The following is a 25,328-nucleotide window of genomic DNA, read 5'->3' on the forward strand; positions in this document are numbered from 1 at the left end:
AAAGTCTTTTAAAGAAGAAAAAGCTTCTTGTCTACCATCTATTTCAGCCTAAAAGATAAAATTTAGTATTTGGGTGATTTTTATATCATAAATATTATTGGCTTATTTATTAATAAGAATAAAGTGAAATATGCCCAAAAAGTGTATTTTAATCAAATATAAAAGATATATAGAATAAAATTTTCAATAAGACCATTATAATTTTTTTTCTGGTAAAGGCCAGTTTCCATTTGCACAGAACTGTTACAATAAAAATCCACAAGAATGTATCTGACCATTCAAATTACTTTGTATTGATAGTTTTTTTAATAAATGCTGCTGTTAAATATAACCTGATAAACAATAGGTACTCAACAATACTCTTGTAAATTTATCCCAGACATCTTTTAAACTAAAACTACATCAATAAGAATCAATGGATAGATTTTCCAGAATCTACTGTATAAGCAATTTAGTTTATAGTTATAAACCTCTAAAAAAAAACTGCATTTAGGTGAAGAATTTAACTTATGTATTTTTCAAAGTATTGAAATTCTCTCTATAATTTTTATCTTTACATAAATCCTCAAAAAAAAATTAAAAATGGTATTTATTAATGAAATAATTACAAGAAAGCAAATATACATAAAATTATATAAGAAAAACAGAAATAAATTAAAATTTAATATTCCACACTTAGAGATATATAATTTACTACTAGATAATTTAATTTCATATATGTATATAATTTAGGCTGATGAAATTTCAACAGAAAATGTCAAATTTTGATCAAGAATATGGTCAATTAAAATAAATATCAATTTACTTTTCGCTCTCGATGTAGTTGTAAGAGAGACTGAGCTTCTGCAATGTTGTTTGCGAGGTCGGCAGATGTCATTCGTTCGATCATATCATTCACCCAACATTCCTATTTTAAATAATAAATAACTTTTAATTTAATGACATAAAAATATTTTATTTAACAAAAATAATGAAGCTTTTTTCTTTCTAATTTATGATGATTTATTATAAACAAATTTACTAAGTTAAAAAGATCACAAATTATTTTAATAGTAATATCAAAAGCGCTCAGCAACTAAATAAAGAGAAACAAAACACCTTTTTTGCCGAGAAATAAATATAATTTTTAAAAACCAAACGTTTTCAGCCTAGTTAATAGGCCATCTTCAGGCCATCTTCACATAAAAATTTTTAAATAAAAAAAAATTTTTTTTCTCTTGTAAAATTTTTGATTTAAAAATTTTTATGTTCTATTCATGGAACATTTTCGTTCCATTTTTCGACCTGAAGATGGCCTATTAACTAGGCTGAAAACGTTTGGTTTTTAAAAATTATATTTATTTCTCGGCAAAAAAGGTGTTTTGTTTCTCTTTATTTAGTTGCTGAGCGCTTTTGATATTACTATTAAAATAATTTGTGATCTTTTTAACTTAGTAAATTTGTTTATAATAAATCATCATAAATTAGAAAGAAAAAAGCTTCATTATTTTTGTTAAATAAAATATTTTTATGTCATTAAATTAAAAGTTATTTATTATTTAAAATAGGAATGTTGGGTGAATGATATGATCGAACGAATGACATCTGCCGACCTCGCAAACAACATTGCAGAAGCTCAGTCTCTCTTACAACTACATCGAGAGCGAAAAGTAAATTGATATTTATTTTAATTGACCATATTCTTGATCAAAATTTGACATTTTCTGTTGAAATTTCATCAGCCTAAATTATATACATATATGAAATTAAATTATCTAGTAGTAAATTATATATCTCTAAGTGTGGAATATTAAATTTTAATTTATTTCTGTTTTTCTTATATAATTTTATGTATATTTGCTTTCTTGTAATTATTTCATTAATAAATACCATTTTTAATTTTTTTTTGAGGATTTATGTAAAGATAAAAATTATAGAGAGAATTTCAATACTTTGAAAAATACATAAGTTAAATTCTTCACCTAAATGCAGTTTTTTTTTAGAGGTTTATAACTATAAACTAAATTGCTTATACAGTAGATTCTGGAAAATCTATCCATTGATTCTTATTGATGTAGTTTTAGTTTAAAAGATGTCTGGGATAAATTTACAAGAGTATTGTTGAGTACCTATTGTTTATCAGGTTATATTTAACAGCAGCATTTATTAAAAAAACTATCAATACAAAGTAATTTGAATGGTCAGATACATTCTTGTGGATTTTTATTGTAACAGTTCTGTGCAAATGGAAACTGGCCTTTACCAGAAAAAAAATTATAATGGTCTTATTGAAAATTTTATTCTATATATCTTTTATATTTGATTAAAATACACTTTTTGGGCATATTTCACTTTATTCTTATTAATAAATAAGCCAATAATATTTATGATATAAAAATCACCCAAATACTAAATTTTATCTTTTAGGCTGAAATAGATGGTAGACAAGAAGCTTTTTCTTCTTTAAAAGACTTTGGTCATCGTTTAATACAGCAGAAACACAGTGCTTCTGAGACATTAAAGATAAACGTTCAACATTTAGAAGAGCTACGACGCATGTTAATTCAAGCCTGGGAAGAACGTCGACAAATATTATCACAATGCTATGAATTTCAGGTATGCATTAATTTGTTTTCTATACTTAATTCATTTTCAATAATAAAAAGATAATTTTAAGATATTTGATATATTTTTAAGATGTTCAAAGAACAAGCAGAACAAGCAGATTCCTGGTTGGCTAGTAAAGAAGCTTTTCTTAATAATGAAGATTTGGGAGTAAGTTGAAAAATAAATTTTAATTTGAAGTCTATTGGTATTTTTATCTTTAATTATTTTTTTAAACAAATTTTAGGATTCAATGTCAAGTGTAGAAGCTCTGATTCGTAAACATGATAACTTTGAAAAAACAATGAGTGCCCAGAGAGAAAAGATAGATCAACTTGAAAAATTTGCAACCGAATTAATCGCAAATAAACATTACGACAGTAGTTCTATACAGACCAGATGCCAGGCAATATGTCAACGCCGAGATCGCCTCAAGGAAAATGCCATGATTCGACAGAAGAAACTAAAAGAATCAAAACAATTACAACAATTTCTCAGGAATATCTATGAAGTATGATTTAGTAATTTATGTTTAAAATAAAAACCTTTTTTTTTAATATAGTTTTTATTAATTCAAATCAATATAATGTGTAAATTTAGGTTGTTGGATGGATACACGAAAAAATGCAGGTTGCCTTAGATGAATCATATCGTGATTCAACAAATTTACTGAGCAAAATACAAAAGCATGCAGCATTCGAAGCAGAATTAGCAGCCAATAAAGGAAGAATTGATGCAGTTTCTAATGAAGGAGAGAAGTTGATAGGAACTGGTCATTTTGCATCTGTTGAAATTCAAACTCAGCTTCAAGAATTGGAGTTGTTGTGGAGACAATTATTGGATCAAGCAGCTCTAAAAAAAGAACGTTTACAAGATGCCTATCAGGTACTGAAATAAAATTATAAAGAAATTTTTAAAATTTTTATTTATTACCAATTTAAATTTACTGTAGATACTTTATTGCATAAAAAGTATTGTTTATTATTTTTTCTTTTGATTTTTATGTTACAGAAGACATCTATTATATTAAGAAGTGTAATTTTATTTACAATTTCATTCTAACATTTAAACATAATTGCTGAGTTCTTAAATGCAATGTTTTGGTAAGTCTTCATGTCATCAGTATGAGAAATTACATTGTCTTTAGAAACACATTTAGGCCAAGTTACTTCAAATTGCCATATAAAACAAGATTCAAAGATTACATGGATCTGACAGAACATTTCTACTAAAACCAGATACATTGTATTACCAAAGCCAACCACTTCCATGTGCTATCGAGCTAATTAAATGCTGTATTAATATAATAGCTATTAATTTGCCTGATAACATATGGCAGTGGTTGGCTTTGAGAACTGGTTTGTTCAGTAATACTGACTTAAGCAAAAAGTTGATTTTAGGTCTACTACTTTGACAATGCTGAGTTTAACTCATCAAAAAGATTCAGATATAATAAATATTAAATCAATACAACTACATTGAAATAAGATTTTTTCCTCCTTACCTGAACTTTTTATCTAGTTTTTAAAAAATAATAAGAATTAAATATTTGATTTTTATTGATATGTACAGTACATTGAATAGCAACATTACAAAGTGTATTAGTTTTCCATGTGAAATTGAAAAGTAGTGAAATTATTTTTAAGTCACCACACCTTGATAAATTTGAAAAAAAATGAATTTATTAAAACTTTAAAATATTCTTTTTATAAGGAATATTCTATTCTATTCCATGGCATCCTCTTTACAGAGGGTTGCAGATGATGGACAGTTCTTTTGAAATCATCTGTCAATCAAATCTTGGGGAGATACAAATGCATGGTGGTTCCCTGTTGCCTACCATGCTGTAGATTAGAAATATATTGAAAGTATAATTTCATATTCTTGTCTTGTTGCAGATTTTATTTATCAGTAAATAAACCAAGTTATCTTTTATCTAAATTTGTTTTTCTAAATTATTTTAATTATATAATAGATTCAGTTTTATGTTTTCCCAAAATATCAAATAAATAAATTTATTTATTTAAAAGGCTCTTCAATTTAGTCGGATGTTAGAAGATATAGATGCCTGGATGGACGAAGTCGAAACTCAATTGCAGTCCGAAGATCACGGGAAGAATCTGACTTCTGTGCAGAATTTATTAAAGAAACATCAAGTTAGGATAAATAATTTTTTAAAAAACTCTGAAGATTTCACATATTTTGAATGTATTAAAAATATATGAATTTTATTTTAGCTTTTAGAAGTGGATATTAATAATCATGCAGAAAGTATTGAACAGGTGAAAGACTTAGCAGCTAGTTTTCACAATAGTAATCATTTTATGAAAGAGGAAATTGAAGAAAGAGCTTCAAATATTGTAAAAAGGTATTTAGATTATGATTATTAATAATAATAAAAATCTAATCTACATAAAGAATTTTGCAGACATCTTTAATAAATTAGCTCTAATAAGAGATATAAACTCCTGCAGATATTTTCTATTGCATATTGAAGAATTATTTTAAATATATTTCTAAAAAAGCTAGCTTTTGATAATACTGAATGATAAATATATAAAGATTATATTGACCTCTTATCAGGTATCAAACACTTCATGAACCAGGTCAGATTCGTAGAGAAAATTTAGAAGATGCTTTATTATTGCAACAGTTTTATAGAGATATCGAAGATGAACTTTCATGGATTAATGAAAAAGAGCCATTAGCATCGTCTACAGATCTTGGAAATAATTTAATATCTGTTCAGAATTTGCAGAAAAAACATCAAGTAAGTACAATTACATTGATATGTTAATTGTTATTTATTTAATTTATAACAACCTTTTATTATTTATTCATTTAAGGTATTAGAAGCTGAAATTCATACTCACGAGCCATTAATTGCTACGGTAGTCAGCAAGGGTCGTCAGATGATAAGGAATGGACATTTTGCATCTACAGAAGTAGAAGCTAAACTACAAGAATTTCAGTCTTCTTTCCAGCAGTTGAAAGATTTATCTAGTGTTCGAAGGCTTAGATTACTGGATGCTGTAGAATCACAAATGGTATATAATTAGTTAATGTTTCTTGTAGTATAAATATATGTTTATGTATAAAATTATCATTTTATTATTTCAAGTTTTATTCTGAAGTCAGTGAAGTCGATGCTTGGATGAAAGAGAAAAAACCATTTCTCACAAGTGTTGATTGTGGAAAAGATGAAGCTTCTGTTCAAGTATTGTTTATAAATATGATTTTCAAAATTATATTAATATAAAAAAACTAAAAAATAACATTAAAATACTTTTCTAATTTTTCAGTCTTTATTGAAAAAATTGGATGTTTTAGAAAGAGATATTGAAAATTTCAATAACAATATTATAAGATTAGGAAAATTAAGTCAAGGTTTAATTGAACGAGGCCATTTTGATAGCGAAAATATAAAAGAAAAGCAGGTAAACATTGATGCGAACCAACATTTTTATATGTTTGATTTTCAAAAACTATAAAAAAGGATTCTTACATTATAGGCAGAAATAGAAGCTTGTTACCAAACAATGAAAACACTTTCAGAAGAAAGAAACAAAAGATTACAAGAAAGTAAACAGTTTTTTATATTTATAAGAGATGCAGATGAAGTAGCTACTTGGATACAAGAACAGATGTCGATTGCCAGCTCGGAAGACTACGGAAAGGATGTCGAGCATGTCGAAGTAAGATTAAAAAATTCTAATATTAATTTCATTACAATAATCATTAAGGCATGTATAATATTACAGAGAAATATTCTGTTGCAAAAATTATAAAAATTTATTGTATTTAATTTCAGATATTGATTCAAAAATTTGAAGCATTTTTAACAAGTTTAGATTCAAATGAAGATAGAGTTACATCTGTAAAAACAACTGCTTTATCTCTTATAAATGAAAATCACCCAGAGATAGAAAAAATTAAAGCTAAAAATGCAGAAATATTACATATGTGGGAAGAACTGAAAGAATGCAGCCATTCTCGACAAGAAGTATGTAAAAGTTTTGACTTTAATTCACATTAATTTTACTTTATATATCCTTCATCGTTTTTAAAATAATCTTCTTATATTTGAAAACTATTTTTCTAAGAAATACATTCGTTACAATTAATATTGGCAGTTCTTGATTCTTGTAAATTTTAAAAAATTATATATAAAATACAGTATTAAATACATTTTTTATATCAGAATTAATAATATATTTATTAAAAATTTATATTCATAGTTTGTAGATTGTACAAGTAGGGGAGGCAAGGCCATAAAGCACTCCCCATAAAAAAAAACTTGCTTCAGAGGTCTGTTATCTATTAACTTCTTTTTAAAGAAAGATATCACCAGAGGCACAAAAGCAGGAAAAAACCAAGGGGCATTCTTATTCAGACAAGTGTTTATGAAATTGACAAAAACAAGTTAAAAAGTGAATATAATTCTTTTCATAAGCAAGAAAATTCACAATTTGCACAGAAGACAAGCTAGGCAAAAATGCCTTACTCTGTTTCAGACCAAGAGTTTCCACCATTGTTTGGACTATTTCTAGTCATTTAGGTCTTTTACAGGTTTTTTTTCCTAGAGAAAAAATACTAAAAGAATAAGAAGTACCTTGTTTAGCCAGTAAATTAGCATTTGCATTTCTGGAAATTCTCTCATGCCTTGGCATGAGAGAATTTCCAGAAATGCAAATATACTCCCAGATAATGCTGAAATGAACTGAAAAAAGTCAAATGTCTACAAGGAAGCCTACTATTAAAAACAATATAGTCTTATTAAGAGTCCACATCCATAAAATGAAGCTAACACATCAGCAGGACAGTTGATAGTTATGACGGCCTTTCAGCATAGTCTGGAAAACAAAAGGAAGGAAGGAGAGAAGGAAGAAAAGTGGTTGGGGGATCACATGGGTCAAGATGGGACCATTAATTTAACACAAATGACATACATAATCAGTGCTGCTAAGCTGCTAGCTAGCAAAACAACAAATGGATATATACAGAATTATCAGGAATACATGACAATTTACCGAACCATACTAATGGCTTAATACACTTGGAGTTAAGCCCTTACAAAACGTGTAATGAGAAGAACAGTATACAACATATTGATCCCGACAATTTATGAGCCTTATCTTAATTGATGCCAGAGATCGCTGAACATAGTTACCACATAGTAAACAGCAGCAGTACCTTTGATTACCACATGGGAAGACCTTTGTATATAAGATTAAAATTCTCAGCTAACAGTGCAGTCAAAGTCCACAAGCACTTTATAGATGTCTTTGTTTTTGAGGAACAAGTCTGGAGAACATGGCCACACTTCGAGTTCAGCTGAGACTGCTACGATGAGGCTACTCTGTTCCATGTTATAGAGATGGCACTTATAAAGGAGATGGGCATTATCCTCCAGTTTCCCAAGAGGACAGGCAGTACCCATTACCCTTATTTAGGAAGCGTGCCAGATACGCACACAAGTTGCCATGATTGGTCAATAGTTGAGTAAGCTGATAGGATGGGGTGAAGTAGAAGAACTTTGCCCTTTCCTCCAGCAATAGAAGGAAACTGTGCATGGTCCTGCCAGTGAAACTATTATCCCATTGATGTTGCCAGCAGCTAAGAAAGTAGCTGTGCAGTTGCTTAATAATCCAACTGACTGGGACGCTAGAGTAAGCACTTGAATTTATGTTGGAGATCGTCTTTCTAGCAAGGAAGTTTGCATGATCATTCCTTGCTGCCAGAATGACCTTTTATCCATGCCATTGTGGTGTCCAATGCACAATCCAAGGAAGCCAATGTACTGATGATGTCATTTACTATTGGGAGGTTAACGTTATACTTATTAATTTGATGTAATGCCACCTTACTACCCATTATGATTTTTATCTTAACATTACTGAATCCAGGCATCTTCTGGATGTACTTGAGTGCCTTTAAGATGGCCAGAGACTCTGCTTGGTTGTTACTATGGTGATTGTCTAACCTGAAGTACTGTTGGGGGAGAACCTTACCACCCTGGCCATACACCACAAATGAGCCTCCGGTACCCATTGGCGAAGACACCGACCCCTGCAGTGTGGGGGACACCACCTCCAGGAGGATCTCACAGCTGGGTCCAATGGCTGGGTGCAGATGCCTGCTACTACCAGTCCTATTGATACCCTTTTCTATTAGAAAGTCCATCAGTTTTGCTACGCTGTCCCCTTTGTCAATCCATGTCATCCTGGCATTGAAGCTCTCTCTGGTCAACTCCTTGCAACACAGTCGTTTCAGAGTATGGTGGAGATTTATACATTGAATATGTAAATCAATCACCAGGAAGTTTGCTATGGCTAGAAAGCCGCTGTAGGGAGCTAAGTTTCCACCTTACGCGAACCACTCCCACTCTATCCCCAAACCTCACAATCATAGGTTGTGATTTGCTGAGTGACCATAAGGTATATGGTCTTCCTTGCCTTATATATAGTTCAGGCCTCATTTGTTCCTACATATGGAGGCCAGAGCACATGCAGCTTTTGTGGCCTTCTCATATGCTTAATACACATGCTCTTTCCAGAGCAGCTTATGGTCTATTAGGAGTCCTAGGTATTTTATTCAGTTGGAATGCTTGATGTGGTGACCGTTGATTTTTATTGATGGGGCTTTTTTCAGGGGGTTTCCTTTTGGAAAGACTATGGTGTTACACTTATTGTAGTCTATCCGGAGGTTTATGCTCATGCTTCAGTCGTGAATTTGGGTGAGAAGATTGTTCATGGACTCCTGTAGCTTTTCCTGATTTGGGTGGGACATTACCACGATCGTGTTGTCCACATAGCCTTGTATACTGGTGTTATTAGGCTTTCCATCCTGCACTTTAAAGAGGCTGTTATAAAGGATGTTCCATAACAGGGGTCCTGACTTTGAACCTTGTGGGCAGCCCCTATTTATTGGAAGAGTATGCACCAGCCTATTCTTGCTATAAATGGCCACACAGCAGTCTTTTAAGTAGCTTTGAATAATCCTAGAAAGGTTGCGTGGATAGTTGGCATTGCTAAGCTGGTGTAGAATCTCTGGCCACCAGGCATGGTCAAAGGCTCCCTTGAAGTCGATTGCTACTAGGAAAGTATGATTACTTGCCTTTTTGGCGGTATTTATGTATTCAATCAAGTTATCCGGGGCATTCACTGTGCTTTTCCCTTTCTGGAAGCCAAACTGGTGTGGGTGGAGAAAACTTAATTGGTCTAGGTGGCCTTTCAGTGCAAAATTCTTGCCAGGCTTTAGACCTACTGGTGTTAATCAGCCTTTAATATTGCCTGTATTTGTCCTTGTATTCTTGCCTCTTATGCTCCTCCTGTGGGGACCAGCGGCCGTCAAAAGTTAGTTTACATTAGAGTAGGGTAGGGTCCTGCCACCANTTTTGTTTTGTTTTGTTTATATATTGATAAAAATATACTTTTTAGATGGAGAGGTTTACAAGGGGCACTCGAAGAATATCGTAAGCATTTGGCAGGAGCCTTAGAAGTTCATGCATTCAATCGTGATGTTGACGATACTAATGATAGAATCAATGAAAAGGTTGTTAAGTATATAGTATTATTTCAGTTTATTTGTTTTCTAAAAATGCTTTCGTACAGAGTAAAACATAAGTTTCTCATCTGTGGGATAAACATTCTATGACTTTCATAGTTTCTAGAGCAGCATGATGAAATTCATTATAGTAAAATTAAACTTATCAGTTATGAAAACATATGTTCCATCTTTTTTTCAATTAAAACATCTAAAAATTATATACAAGTATACATTTTTTGGTACTGCACAAGTGTATAGATTCACTATACACTTGTGCAGTTTGTTATACAACATCCAGCCTTATGAGACCTCTCTAAAATGGGATGTAGCTTTCTGATTACAAAAAGCTTCCTCACTTCTTGCTTATCTCAAGCATTTTAATATTTTCTTTAAAAAAACAGTTATTTAAAATTTACAAGTTATTTTTTAACAATATACTATTTCTCTATTCAATATTTCATGATACTTGCATGCCCTTTATTCTATTTTTGTTCCATAAAAAAGCATTTTTGGAAATGTTTTTGTTATTACAGAATTACTATTTCTATAATTCATTTTGACTTTTATAATGAAACAATATATTCTTTAAATATACACAATGATTTATGTATTGAAAATAAACTGTATATGGTATTGGATCTTGTATTGATAGGTAAATAAATTTAATAATCATAATATCTTATAAAAAAAATTCATTTTTGATACATTTCATTCTTGTAAATTTATCAAAAATGAATTTTCTTTTGAATATGTTATGACTACTAAAAGTAATTTTTCGGTTACTTTTCTTATAATTTATTTTATAATATGCCAGAATATATCTTATACTTTACTTATCAAGAACATCAGTATGAAATTCATAATGATCATGATGAAGCCCATACTAATGTTCTGGATAAGTAAAGTATAAGATGTGTTCCAGGCAGAGCTGCTACTGCTTCAAGTTTGCCAAGACGTTTTGATGAGATAATCTAGTTTCGGAAGAGAAAATACTCTCATCATGAAGCCATGGATGCTTAGATAAACTATTCCCAAACAGATGGATGCCGATGAAATATTCTTTCCCAGTTCCAACTTTACAATGCCTTAAGGAGCTTTATCAAGAAGTCAGTCAGTCAGCAGCACTACCAGATAACTGAAGAGTTGAAAAATGCAGTGATAATCTGGTGTGAGAAAACAAAATGCTCTTATCTTCACATGAAAAATATCTAAGTCAGCTTGGTACCTTATCAGACTCTGCTGTAACTCATAATTATGTTCTGTCATATATTTGTTATTTATTATGTTATTTGTTTTGTTATGGGTGTTACTTTCAGGGGGAAGATATCAATTGTTTTATGACATTTTCTTTTGTGTATGCAATAAATTAATATATTCCAAATCTTTACAAAAACAGGAGGTGACATAACTTTTCTGGACATCCTGTAAAATATAAATGTGTTATTTTTTCTATAAAAGAATTTTAAAAAATCTTTTTAAGTTAGACACAGTTGAATTTTCTTAAAGGATGTCTTATCTAGATTTTTACACTGTATATTACATTATTAAACTACATTTTTGATATCATCATCAATATTCTTTAATAAATATAAAATATGATATAAATCTATTATACTTTTGGAGCAGTTTTTGACACATTCACTTGTATGGTAAATTAAGCCTGAATTATAGAAATAATCATCTATAAAGTATTAGTAAGTTAAATTTATGTACTATTAATGTAAAGTAATATCACAGTTCGCTCATAATATTGTGCAAACTGCTGGTATCTTCATCATAGAATAGTTTAAAGTGGTCACCTGTCACACATTAAATTGTGTTTAGGAACATCCACTATAACATAGTGGCATCAATGGCAGCAGTCATGAAGCTGATGTTGCTCAGTTCTTGTATTGTGGATTTGCATAATACAGGATATCAACATTCACTCAACACAATGTTACATTCAACTGATGCAGTTCATTCATTCCAAACAATACACAAGCACCAGAGACTCAGACTGAGATTATTTTTTCTGCACTATCCTGTATATTGTAATTAAAAATTCAAACAATATGTTGTGTGCCAAATTAGAATATAATAAAAAAAAAATTGGATTTTGAATCATTATTTTGTAATAATTACTGTAATGCTGATGAAATTAATTAATAGAAAACTTTTAATTTCAGTCTCTTTCGTTATCTGTTGAGGATGAAGGTAAAGATTTACAAGCTGTTGAAACTTTACAACGAAAACAAGAAGCAATTGAACGTGATATGACTGCAATTGAATCAAAATTAAGGGTTTGTATCTTTAATTCATTTATTTGTTAAATATAATGATTTTTACCCGTTAACAAAATTATATAACCGAGTTCTTATTTAACAGGAACATGATTCAGAAGCCCGTCATTTAATGCAAAAGTATCCGGATATGGCTGCTTCGACTCGAGTAAAAGTGTCTGAACTACAAGATAACTGGAGACAACTAACAAATCTTTGTCTTAATAGGTATAATGTTGATATTAACAAGAAAATTCATAAGAACAAGATCTTTTTATTGAATTTCTAAAAAAAATAATTCATGATTATATATTGCATACATTATATACACATTTATAATTTGTATTTTTTGCAGGAAACAGCGTTTGGCTAGTTCGTATACACTACATAAATTCCTTTCAGATTCCAAAGAATTAGTAAGAAAATTTATTACTACTTTCATTACTATTAAAATAAAAGAAACAAAACACCTTTTTTGCCGAGAAATAAATATAATTTTAAAAAACCAAACGTTTTCAGCCTAGTTAATAGGCCATCTTCAGGCCATCTTCACATAAAAATTTTTAAATAAAAAAAAATTTTTTTTCTCTTGTAAAATTTTTGATTTAAAAATTTTTATGTTCTATTCATGGAACATTTTCGTTCCATTTTTCGACCTGAAGATGGCCTATTAACTAGGCTGAAAACGTTTGGTTTTTTAAAATTATATTTATTTCTCGGCAAAAAAGGTGTTTTGTTTCTCTTTATTTAGTTGCTGAGCGCTTTTGATATTACTATTAAAATAATTTGTGATCTTTTTAACTTAGTAAATTTGTTTATAATAAATCATCATAAATTAGAAAGAAAAAAGCTTCATTATTTTTGTTAAATAAAATATTTTTATGTCATTAAATTAAAAGTTATTTATTATTTAAAATAGGAATGTTGGGTGAATGATATGATCGAACGAATGACATCTGCCGACCTCGCAAACAACATTGCAGAAGCTCAGTCTCTCTTACAACTACATCGAGAGCGAAAAGTAAATTGATATTTATTTTAATTGACCATATTCTTGATCAAAATTTGACATTTTCTGTTGAAATTTCATCAGCCTAAATTATATACATATATGAAATTAAATTATCTAGTAGTAAATTATATATCTCTAAGTGTGGAATATTAAATTTTAATTTATTTCTGTTTTTCTTATATAATTTTATGTATATTTGCTTTCTTGTAATTATTTCATTAATAAATACCATTTTTAATTTTTTTTTGAGGATTTATGTAAAGATAAAAATTATAGAGAGAATTTCAATACTTTGAAAAATACATAAGTTAAATTCTTCACCTAAATGCAGTTTTTTTTTAGAGGTTTATAACTATAAACTAAATTGCTTATACAGTAGATTCTGGAAAATCTATCCATTGATTCTTATTGATGTAGTTTTAGTTTAAAAGATGTCTGGGATAAATTTACAAGAGTATTGTTGAGTACCTATTGTTTATCAGGTTATATTTAACAGCAGCATTTATTAAAAAAACTATCAATACAAAGTAATTTGAATGGTCAGATACATTCTTGTGGATTTTTATTGTAACAGTTCTGTGCAAATGGAAACTGGCCTTTACCAGAAAAAAAATTATAATGGTCTTATTGAAAATTTTATTCTATATATCTTTTATATTTGATTAAAATACACTTTTTGGGCATATTTCACTTTATTCTTATTAATAAATAAGCCAATAATATTTATGATATAAAAATCACCCAAATACTAAATTTTATCTTTTAGGCTGAAATAGATGGTAGACAAGAAGCTTTTTCTTCTTTAAAAGACTTTGGTCATCGTTTAATACAGCAGAAACACAGTGCTTCTGAGACATTAAAGATAAACGTTCAACATTTAGAAGAGCTACGACGCATGTTAATTCAAGCCTGGGAAGAACGTCGACAAATATTATCACAATGCTATGAATTTCAGGTATGCATTAATTTGTTTTCTATACTTAATTCATTTTCAATAATAAAAAGATAATTTTAAGATATTTGATATATTTTTAAGATGTTCAAAGAACAAGCAGAACAAGCAGATTCCTGGTTGGCTAGTAAAGAAGCTTTTCTTAATAATGAAGATTTGGGAGTAAGTTGAAAAATAAATTTTAATTTGAAGTCTATTGGTATTTTTATCTTTAATTATTTTTTTAAACAAATTTTAGGATTCAATGTCAAGTGTAGAAGCTCTGATTCGTAAACATGATAACTTTGAAAAAACAATGAGTGCCCAGAGAGAAAAGATAGATCAACTTGAAAAATTTGCAACCGAATTAATCGCAAATAAACATTACGACAGTAGTTCTATACAGACCAGATGCCAGGCAATATGTCAACGCCGAGATCGCCTCAAGGAAAATGCCATGATTCGACAGAAGAAACTAAAAGAATCAAAACAATTACAACAATTTCTCAGGAATATCTATGAAGTATGATTTAGTAATTTATGTTTAAAATAAAAACCTTTTTTTTTAATATAGTTTTTATTAATTCAAATCAATATAATGTGTAAATTTAGGTTGTTGGATGGATACACGAAAAAATGCAGGTTGCCTTAGATGAATCATATCGTGATTCAACAAATTTACTGAGCAAAATACAAAAGCATGCAGCATTCGAAGCAGAATTAGCAGCCAATAAAGGAAGAATTGATGCAGTTTCTAATGAAGGAGAGAAGTTGATAGGAACTGGTCATTTTGCATCTGTTGAAATTCAAACTCAGCTTCAAGAATTGGAGTTGTTGTGGAGACAATTATTGGATCAAGCAGCTCTAAAAAAAGAACGTTTACAAGATGCCTATCAGGTACTGAAATAAAATTATAAAGAAATTTTTAAAATTTTTATTTATTACCAATTTAAATTTACTGTAGATACTTTATTGCATAAAAAGTATTGTTTATTATTTTTTCTTTTGATTTTTATGTTACAGAAGACATCTATTATATTAAGAAGTGTAATTTTATTTACAATTTCATTCTAACATTTAAACATAATTGCTGAGTTCTTAAATGCAATGTTTTGGTAAGTCTTCATGTCATCAGTATGAGAAATTACATTGTCTTTAGAAACACATTTAGGCCAAGTTACTTCAAATTGCCATATAAAACAAGATTCAAAGATTACATGGATCTGACAGAACATTTCTACTAAAACCAGATACATTGTATTACCAAAGCCAACCACTTCCATGTGCTATCGAGCTAATTAAATGCTGTATTAATATAATAGCTATTAATTTGCCTGATAACATATGGCAGTGGTTGGCTTTGAGAACTGGTTTGTTCAGTAATACTGACTTAAGCAAAAAGTTGATTTTAGGTCTACTACTTTGACAATGCTGAGTTTAACTCATCAAAAAGATTCAGATATAATAAATATTAAATCAATACAACTACATTGAAATAAGATTTTTTCCTCCTTACCTGAACTTTTTATCTAGTTTTTAAAAAATAATAAGAATTAAATATTTGATTTTTATTGATATGTACAGTACATTGAATAGCAACATTACAAAGTGTATTAGTTTTCCATGTGAAATTGAAAAGTAGTGAAATTATTTTTAAGTCACCACACCTTGATAAATTTGAAAAAAAATGAATTTATTAAAACTTTAAAATATTCTTTTTATAAGGAATATTCTATTCTATTCCATGGCATCCTCTTTACAGAGGGTTGCAGATGATGGACAGTTCTTTTGAAATCATCTGTCAATCAAATCTTGGGGAGATACAAATGCATGGTGGTTCCCTGTTGCCTACCATGCTGTAGATTAGAAATATATTGAAAGTATAATTTCATATTCTTGTCTTGTTGCAGATTTTATTTATCAGTAAATAAACCAAGTTATCTTTTATCTAAATTTGTTTTTCTAAATTATTTTAATTATATAATAGATTCAGTTTTATGTTTTCCCAAAATATCAAATAAATAAATTTATTTATTTAAAAGGCTCTTCAATTTAGTCGGATGTTAGAAGATATAGATGCCTGGATGGACGAAGTCGAAACTCAATTGCAGTCCGAAGATCACGGGAAGAATCTGACTTCTGTGCAGAATTTATTAAAGAAACATCAAGTTAGGATAAATAATTTTTTAAAAAACTCTGAAGATTTCACATATTTTGAATGTATTAAAAATATATGAATTTTATTTTAGCTTTTAGAAGTGGATATTAATAATCATGCAGAAAGTATTGAACAGGTGAAAGACTTAGCAGCTAGTTTTCACAATAGTAATCATTTTATGAAAGAGGAAATTGAAGAAAGAGCTTCAAATATTGTAAAAAGGTATTTAGATTATGATTATTAATAATAATAAAAATCTAATCTACATAAAGAATTTTGCAGACATCTTTAATAAATTAGCTCTAATAAGAGATATAAACTCCTGCAGATATTTTCTATTGCATATTGAAGAATTATTTTAAATATATTTCTAAAAAAGCTAGCTTTTGATAATACTGAATGATAAATATATAAAGATTATATTGACCTCTTATCAGGTATCAAACACTTCATGAACCAGGTCAGATTCGTAGAGAAAATTTAGAAGATGCTTTATTATTGCAACAGTTTTATAGAGATATCGAAGATGAACTTTCATGGATTAATGAAAAAGAGCCATTAGCATCGTCTACAGATCTTGGAAATAATTTAATATCTGTTCAGAATTTGCAGAAAAAACATCAAGTAAGTACAATTACATTGATATGTTAATTGTTATTTATTTAATTTATAACAACCTTTTATTATTTATTCATTTAAGGTATTAGAAGCTGAAATTCATACTCACGAGCCATTAATTGCTACGGTAGTCAGCAAGGGTCGTCAGATGATAAGGAATGGACATTTTGCATCTACAGAAGTAGAAGCTAAACTACAAGAATTTCAGTCTTCTTTCCAGCAGTTGAAAGATTTATCTAGTGTTCGAAGGCTTAGATTACTGGATGCTGTAGAATCACAAATGGTATATAATTAGTTAATGTTTCTTGTAGTATAAATATATGTTTATGTATAAAATTATCATTTTATTATTTCAAGTTTTATTCTGAAGTCAGTGAAGTCGATGCTTGGATGAAAGAGAAAAAACCATTTCTCACAAGTGTTGATTGTGGAAAAGATGAAGCTTCTGTTCAAGTATTGTTTATAAATATGATTTTCAAAATTATATTAATATAAAAAAACTAAAAAATAACATTAAAATACTTTTCTAATTTTTCAGTCTTTATTGAAAAAATTGGATGTTTTAGAAAGAGATATTGAAAATTTCAATAACAATATTATAAGATTAGGAAAATTAAGTCAAGGTTTAATTGAACGAGGCCATTTTGATAGCGAAAATATAAAAGAAAAGCAGGTAAACATTGATGCGAACCAACATTTTTATATGTTTGATTTTCAAAAACTATAAAAAAGGATTCTTACATTATAGGCAGAAATAGAAGCTTGTTACCAAACAATGAAAACACTTTCAGAAGAAAGAAACAAAAGATTACAAGAAAGTAAACAGTTTTTTATATTTATAAGAGATGCAGATGAAGTAGCTACTTGGATACAAGAACAGATGTCGATTGCCAGCTCGGAAGACTACGGAAAGGATGTCGAGCATGTCGAAGTAAGATTAAAAAATTCTAATATTAATTTCATTACAATAATCATTAAGGCATGTATAATATTACAGAGAAATATTCTGTTGCAAAAATTATAAAAATTTATTGTATTTAATTTCAGATATTGATTCAAAAATTTGAAGCATTTTTAACAAGTTTAGATTCAAATGAAGATAGAGTTACATCTGTAAAAACAACTGCTTTATCTCTTATAAATGAAAATCACCCAGAGATAGAAAAAATTAAAGCTAAAAATGCAGAAATATTACATATGTGGGAAGAACTGAAAGAATGCAGCCATTCTCGACAAGAAGTATGTAAAAGTTTTGACTTTAATTCACATTAATTTTACTTTATATATCCTTCATCGTTTTTAAAATAATCTTCTTATATTTGAAAACTATTTTTCTAAGAAATACATTCATTACAATTAATATTGGCAGTTCTTGATTCTTGTAAATTTTAAAAAATTATATATAAAATACAGTATTAAATACATTTTTTATATCAGAATTAATAATATATTTATTAAAAATTTATATTCATAGTTTGTAGATTGTACAAGTAGGGGAGGCAAGGCCATAAAGCACTCCCCATAAAAAAAAACTTGCTTCAGAGGTCTGTTATCTATTAACTTCTTTTTAAAGAAAGATATCACCAGAGGCACAAAAGCAGGAAAAAACCAAGGGGCATTCTTATTCAGACAAGTGTTTATGAAATTGACAAAAACAAGTTAAAAAGTGAATATAATTCTTTTCATAAGCAAGAAAATTCACAATTTGCACAGAAGACAAGCTAGGCAAAAATGCCTTACTCTGTTTCAGACCAAGAGTTTCCACCATTGTTTGGACTATTTCTAGTCATTTAGGTCTTTTACAGGTTTTTTTTCCTAGAGAAAAAATACTAAAAGAATAAGAAGTACCTTGCTTAGCCAGTAAATTAGCATTTGCATTTCTGGAAATTCTCTCATGCCTTGGCATGAGAGAATTTCCAGAAATGCAAATATACTCCCAGATAATGCTGAAATGAACTGAAAAAAGTCAAATGTCTACAAGGAAGCCTACTATTAAAAACAATATAGTCTTATTAAGAGTCCACATCCATAAAATGAAGCTAACACATCAGCAGGACAGTTGATAGTTATGACGGCCTTTCAGCATAGTTTGGAAAACAAAAGGAAGGAAGGAGAGAAGGAAGAAAAGTGGTTGGGGGATCACATGGGTCAAGATGGGACCATTAATTTAACACAAATGACATACATAATCAGTGCTGCTAAGCTGCTAGCTAGCAAAACAACAAATGGATATATACAGAATTATCAGGAATACATGACAATTTACCGAACCATACTAATGGCTTAATACACTTGGAGTTAAGCCCTTACAAAACGTGTAATGAGAAGAACAGTATACAACATATTGATCCCGACAATTTATGAGCCTTATCTTAATTGATGCCAGAGATCGCTGAACATAGTTACCACATAGTAAACAGCAGCAGTACCTTTGATTACCACATGGGAAGACCTTTGTATATAAGATTAAAATTCTCAGCTAACAGTGCAGTCAAAGTCCACAAGCACTTTATAGATGTCTTTGTTTTTGAGGAACAAGTCTGGAGAACATGGCCACACTTCGAGTTCAGCTGAGACTGCTACGATGAGGCTACTCTGTTCCATGTTATAGAGATGGCACTTATAAAGGAGATGGGCATTATCCTCCAGTTTCCCAAGAGGACAGGCAGTACCCATTACCCTTATTTAGGAAGCGTGCCAGATACGCACACAAGTTGCCATGATTGGTCAATAGTTGAATAAGCTGATAGGATGGGGTGAAGTAGAAGAACTTTGCCCTTTCCTCCAGCAATAGAAGGAAACTGTGCATGGTCCTGCCAGTGAAACTATTATCCCATTGATGTTGCCAGCAGCTAAGAAAGTAGCTGTGCAGTTGCTTAATAATCCAACTGACTGGGACGCTAGAGTAAGCACTTGAATTTATGTTGGAGATCGTCTTTCTAGCAAGGAAGTTTGCATGATCATTCCTTGCTGCCAGAATGACCTTTTATCCATGCCATTGTGGTGTCCAATGCACAATCCAAGGAAGCCAATGTACTGATGATGTCATTTACTATTGGGAGGTTAACGTTATACTTATTAATTTGATGTAATGCCACCTTACTACCCATTATGATTTTTATCTTAACATTACTGAATCCAGGCATCTTCTGGATGTACTTGAGTGCCTTTAAGATGGCCAGAGACTCTGCTTGGTTGTTACTATGGTGATTGTCTAACCTGAAGTACTGTTGGGGGAGAACCTTACCACCCTGGCCATACACCACAAATGAGCCTCCGGTACCCATTGGCGAAGACACCGACCCCTGCAGTGTGGGGGACACCACCTCCAGGAGGATCTCACAGCTGGGTCCAATGGCTGGGTGCAGATGCCTGCTACTACCAGTCCTATTGATACCCTTTTCTATTAGAAAGTCCATCAGTTTTGCTATGCTGTCCCCTTTGTCAATCCATGTCATCCTGGCATTGAAGCTCTCTCTGGTCAACTCCTTGCAACACAGTCGTTTCAGAGTATGGTGGAGATTTATACATTGAATATGTAAATCAATCACCAGGAAGTTTGCTATGGCTAGAAAGCCGCTGTAGGGAGCTAAGTTTCCACCTTACGCGAACCACTCCCACTCTATCCCCAAACCTCACAATCATAGGTTGTGATTTGCTGAGTGACCATAAGGTATATGGTCTTCCTTGCCTTATATATAGTTCAGGCCTCATTTGTTCCTACATATGGAGGCCAGAGCACATGCAGCTTTTGTGGCCTTCTCATATGCTTAATATACATGCTCTTTCCAGAGCAGCTTATGGTCTATTAGGAGTCCTAGGTATTTTATTCAGTTGGAATGCTTGATGTGGTGACCGTTGATTTTTATTGATGGGGCTTTTTTCAGGGGGTTTCCTTTTGGAAAGACTATGGTGTTACACTTATTGTAGTCTATCCGGAGGTTTATGCTCATGCTTCAGTCGTGAATTTGGGTGAGAAGATTGTTCATGGACTCCTGTAGCTTTTCCTGATTTGGGTGGGACATTACCACGATCGTGTTGTCCACATAGCCTTGTATACTGGTGTTATTAGGCTTTCCATCCTGCATGTTAAGGAGGCTGTTATAAAGGATGTTCCATAACAGGGGTCCTGACTTTGAACCTTGTGGGCAGCCCCTATTTATTGGAAGAGTATGCACCAGCCTATTCTTGCTATAAATGGCCACACAGCAGTCTTTTAAGTAGCTTTGAATAATCCTAGAAAGGTTGCGTGGATAGTTGGCATTGCTAAGCTGGTGTAGAATCTCTGGCCACCAGGCATGGTCAAAGGCTCCCTTGAAGTCGATTGCTACTAGGAGAGTATGATTACTTGCCTTTTTGGCGGTATTTATGTATTCAATCAAGTTATCCGGGGCATTCACTGTGCTTTTCCCTTTCTGGAAGCCAAACTGGTGTGGGTGGAGAAAACTTAATTGGTCTAGGTGGCCTTTCAGTGCAAAATTCTTGCCAGGCTTTAGACCTACTGGTGTTAATCAGCCTTTAATATTGCCTGTATTTGTCCTTGTATTCTTGCCTCTTATGCTCCTCCTGTGGGGACCAGCGGCCGTCAAAAGTTAGTTTACGTTAGAGTAGGGTAGGGTCCTGCCACCAGGTGTGTTTTGTCGGACACACCGCCGATTCAGTCAAAATCGATAGTTAAGGCGCGAGGGTAAGAGTCACTCTGAAGTCCGGGAATGAGCCTCTCAGGAGGATGAATGCAAAGTCAAATACAAATAACAAGAGTTTATTTTCAAAAATTATGTTCTGCATAACACTCTTAAGATCCGATTCAAGAAATCTGCCTATTTCTATCTATAAAACGAGAGGGCTGCCTAACAGGGAGGGTATCCGAACTACAACATACCAGGAAAAAGAGAGCCGTCTTCTCTTGTAAGTCCAGTCAGTCTCCTGATCTAGTTCTTTCTTCCTTTTTGCTTGGTCCTTCACTGATGTCTGCCGGTAAATGGCGTTCGCTTCGAAATGGAATTTCCTTGCGATTATGGCGGGATAGGTTCACTCAAGTCTACTGCTGATGTCCGCCGCTGATGCCTTCCTGGTATGGGATGGTTCGTTGAGAGTCTGGAGAGGCCGGTACTTTCTACCGTTGTCTGCCAAGGAGCTCTGTCTTTGTCTGGATTTATGTCTCTTTTATATGCTTTTCAGCACAGGAGAGTTATGATATGGCTTACTATCGTATTGGTTTGACTTTTGAGCCGAGTCATTACAGAAGCAAAACTGTTTTTACTGACAAATCTCATCATTATTCATCGCTTGTTTTGGTTACTGTTGTGCCCTGAAACGATGTCCGATCTCTGCTATGATCGGCGGGGGGGCATGAAGTGGTGTTTTTCCACTTTTTTTAAGTTTTATTCTCTTACAAACTTATTTAATTATTTAATTGTCCTCTCATCCTTTTCCTCGCATGTTATAGATTTATTGCTGTTAATTAATATTCTCTAAATCATTAGGGAAGTCCCTAAAATCGGAAAAATAGGCAAATTTCTCTTACACTTTGATCCATGTATAAACAATCTCGGTATCTTCAAGATGTGGGTTCAAAAGAAAAAGAATATAAAATAAATACAATGTTTAAATACAATAAAATCTCTAACTATTACTTAAAGTGACAATAAAGTGGCTAACTTAAGATTATTACAGATAATGTAAATAAGAGATAGATAGATACAATAANTGCTTTTCCCTTTCTGGAAGCCAAACTGGTGTGGGTGGAGAAAACTTAATTGGTCTAGGTGGCCTTTCAGTGCAAAATTCTTGCCAGGCTTTAGACCTACTGGTGTTAATCAGCCTTTAATATTGCCTGTATTTGTCCTTGTATTCTTGCCTCTTATGCTCCTCCTCAGTAATGTCCTCTTCTCTCCAGAATTTTTTTTTGCACCTTCTTACCTCTTTCCTCATCCTGTTAAGCTCCATATTCCACCATGGAGTATTTTCCTTTATTACAGGATCAGGATCAATAGAGATCTTAGAAATAGAGCTAGCAAAAATACAACAACAACCTTCCTTGCCAACTCAAGATACTCCTAAAAGAAAGAGATAAAGGATTAGTTATATACTCTGAACAAGTTCAGGTGCTCTTTCCTAACTTCTCCTCCTTACATGTAATGTGTAAAAAAGATTATTATTATCCATGCAGGAGTCTAAAAATTAAACAAAAAACTTAGTTAATGCCTGCAAAGCTATATGTAATAATATGGTGATCCAAGAGGATCCCCTTTGGAATTGATGGGTGTCCTCCTTCTTCCTTTATTGGATTGTGCCACAGATCTCAAGCAACGAAGATTCCACTGAGATATGTCAATAAAGACCACCAAGCCCATTCACCACAATAAGGTGAAGCCATAGTGGAAGATCTACAAATCTTGCATGAAGCAACATCAGTTAAAAAGCTTAAAAATCAGGAAGCAAGCTATTTAACTGTTCTGTATCTGTTATTGGGTAAATTATAACTGAAAATATGAACAATGTTTTCAGTTATAATTTAACCAACAGATGTTTTATAAATGATATAAATGATAAATTACAAATAATTGCTTAATAGAGCAATAGAAGCATCAAAATAACTATCTATTTTAAAATAATTTGCAACATTTTAGCAATTGCTAAAGCTTAAACTAATTATCTAGTTTCATTTCTAGGTATTGTAGAGCTTAACCAAAACAATAACTTAATTTATTACTTTCTGTTTTCATATAACATGGAGTTCCATGTTATATAATCATGCTTTGTTTATAGTCAGAGACTTTGATGCTATAGAAAGTTTTGAAAACTTGTATAATTAGTATTTTGTTTGCATAATGATAAAAATTACTCAGATTTTTTAGATTAATCATAAACAATACAAGTTCATTATTTCATTACATTTAAAAAGTTTGAAGATTCTCTTCCATATTTTTGTTGCTTTTAGACTTATCTTAATTTTTTTTTACTCTATAGCTTTTTATTTATATTTCTAAAATTTCAGGCATTAGCTGGTGCTAAACAAGTCCATACATTTGATCGTAGTGCAGATGAAACAATTAGTTGGATCCATGAAAAAGATGCTGTTTTATCCAGTGAAGATTATGGTCATGATCTGGAAAGTATTCAAGCTTTACTTCGTCATCATGAAGGTTTTGAAGTAAGTGGAATGTTTATATATAATAATATCTGTAGATTTGTGTTTATGTGCATATTATGTAGGAAAAGAAACATTTACACATCATATTTCAATGTATATGTTTCATTGTTTATAGTTTTTCACTTATAATTATAATTATTTTAACAGAGAGACCTCGCTGCTGTAAAAGAACAAGTTGTTGCTCTTGTAGAAGAAGCCCGCCGTTTAGCTGCTCAATTTCCGGATGCAAAAGAACACATTGATGCTAAACATGAAGAAGTTGCAGAAACATGGAATCAACTTTTAGAAAAATCTGCACAGAAAAAAGATAAATTGCATCAAGCAGAAAAATTACAAGCATACTTTGATGAATTTAGAGAATTAATGTGAGTTATGTTAAAACATTAAATTGATGAAATATAATTTAGCACTAGTTAATTTTAGCCAAAAAAATCTACCAGCTAGAATTAATTCAGATTTTAGATAACTAGATAAAGCTAATATCAGCAATATTTGCCAGATACAATCTTTTATTTTTATAACCACAAAAAAGGTTTGTAGGCAAATAAATAAATTTGTTATGTCCTTCCAATCTGACATTCACCAGAGGTCAAGAATCACTCATCAGGCAATATTAATTCACAGATTTTTATTTATATGCATTTCAGATCAGTTTATACTGATCCCTAGAACTAGGGATCAGTATAAAATTCTACTATTCTCTTCCATTTAAAAACTTGTGAGTGATGAAAGCTGCAGTCGGCATCTAAACTGTTTAACAACAGAAGTCGATTCCACAAGAATTAGCAAACTGCATGATCAAACATGATAGATAATTTGCCATAAAGTGATGTTCCTACTAACTTGGCCTGGCATGATGACTTTCAATACAATAGTATCTGTGTATGGTGGGGTTACATGTGCATTAAAAACTGGCAACAAAGCTCACTGAATGATGGCATGTCTTTATTTCTTGAAATTTCTTGGAAGATTATTTTCTCCTGTAAATTGTTACAGATAACAAGACATGGATCCATTTGTTTTATACCTACCATGGTGCTGCTTCTATGGAATGGAAACAT

The 25,328-nt window shown here is 31.2% G+C and overlaps 2 protein-coding genes and 1 long non-coding RNA gene across 3 annotated transcripts in view; 2 read left to right on the forward strand and 1 right to left on the reverse strand.

Annotated features, from left to right (window-relative positions):
* The window catches only part of LOC111623780 (spectrin beta chain, non-erythrocytic 1-like), a 62,787-nt gene that overhangs the window by 20,864 nt on the left and 16,595 nt on the right, over positions 1-25,328 (forward strand). Inside the window, exons 23-41 of the mRNA XM_023366482.1 lie at positions 10,023-10,137; positions 12,300-12,413; positions 12,499-12,620; positions 12,748-12,808; positions 13,312-13,413; positions 14,171-14,359; positions 14,441-14,518; positions 14,595-14,858; positions 14,948-15,232; positions 16,378-16,503; positions 16,585-16,715; positions 16,931-17,117; positions 17,194-17,394; positions 17,469-17,564; positions 17,650-17,784; positions 17,860-18,042; positions 18,159-18,350; positions 24,112-24,267; positions 24,415-24,632. Of these exons, the coding sequence (XP_023222250.1) occupies positions 10,023-10,137; positions 12,300-12,413; positions 12,499-12,620; positions 12,748-12,808; positions 13,312-13,413; positions 14,171-14,359; positions 14,441-14,518; positions 14,595-14,858; positions 14,948-15,232; positions 16,378-16,503; positions 16,585-16,715; positions 16,931-17,117; positions 17,194-17,394; positions 17,469-17,564; positions 17,650-17,784; positions 17,860-18,042; positions 18,159-18,350; positions 24,112-24,267; positions 24,415-24,632 (2,955 nt within the window). The remainder of the gene's footprint in view (positions 1-10,022; positions 10,138-12,299; positions 12,414-12,498; positions 12,621-12,747; positions 12,809-13,311; positions 13,414-14,170; positions 14,360-14,440; positions 14,519-14,594; positions 14,859-14,947; positions 15,233-16,377; positions 16,504-16,584; positions 16,716-16,930; positions 17,118-17,193; positions 17,395-17,468; positions 17,565-17,649; positions 17,785-17,859; positions 18,043-18,158; positions 18,351-24,111; positions 24,268-24,414; positions 24,633-25,328) is intronic.
* On the forward strand, positions 1,549-6,641 carry LOC111623781 (spectrin alpha chain, non-erythrocytic 1-like). Its single transcript, XM_023366484.1, has 13 exons — positions 1,549-1,649; positions 2,407-2,595; positions 2,677-2,754; positions 2,831-3,094; positions 3,184-3,468; positions 4,614-4,739; positions 4,821-4,951; positions 5,167-5,353; positions 5,430-5,630; positions 5,705-5,800; positions 5,886-6,020; positions 6,096-6,278; positions 6,395-6,641. Exons 1-13 carry the CDS (start codon positions 1,566-1,568, stop codon positions 6,617-6,619), a joined length of 2,184 nt encoding a protein of 727 aa, XP_023222252.1. The 5' UTR covers positions 1,549-1,565; the 3' UTR covers positions 6,620-6,641.
* LOC111623783 overlaps positions 16,340-25,328 on the reverse strand; it is a 35,516-nt gene continuing 26,527 nt past the window's right edge. Inside the window, exons 6-8 of the long non-coding RNA XR_002756480.1 lie at positions 17,221-17,377; positions 16,921-17,088; positions 16,340-16,474 (exon numbers count right to left, since the gene is read on the reverse strand). This is a non-coding gene — a long non-coding RNA (uncharacterized LOC111623783). The remainder of the gene's footprint in view (positions 16,475-16,920; positions 17,089-17,220; positions 17,378-25,328) is intronic.

The sequence above is a fragment of the Centruroides sculpturatus genome, unplaced genomic scaffold, assembly GCF_000671375.1.
Source record: "Centruroides sculpturatus isolate CEXI.00-Female unplaced genomic scaffold, Cexi_2.0 scaffold120, whole genome shotgun sequence".
NCBI classification, from domain to species: domain Eukaryota; kingdom Metazoa; phylum Arthropoda; class Arachnida; order Scorpiones; family Buthidae; genus Centruroides; species Centruroides sculpturatus.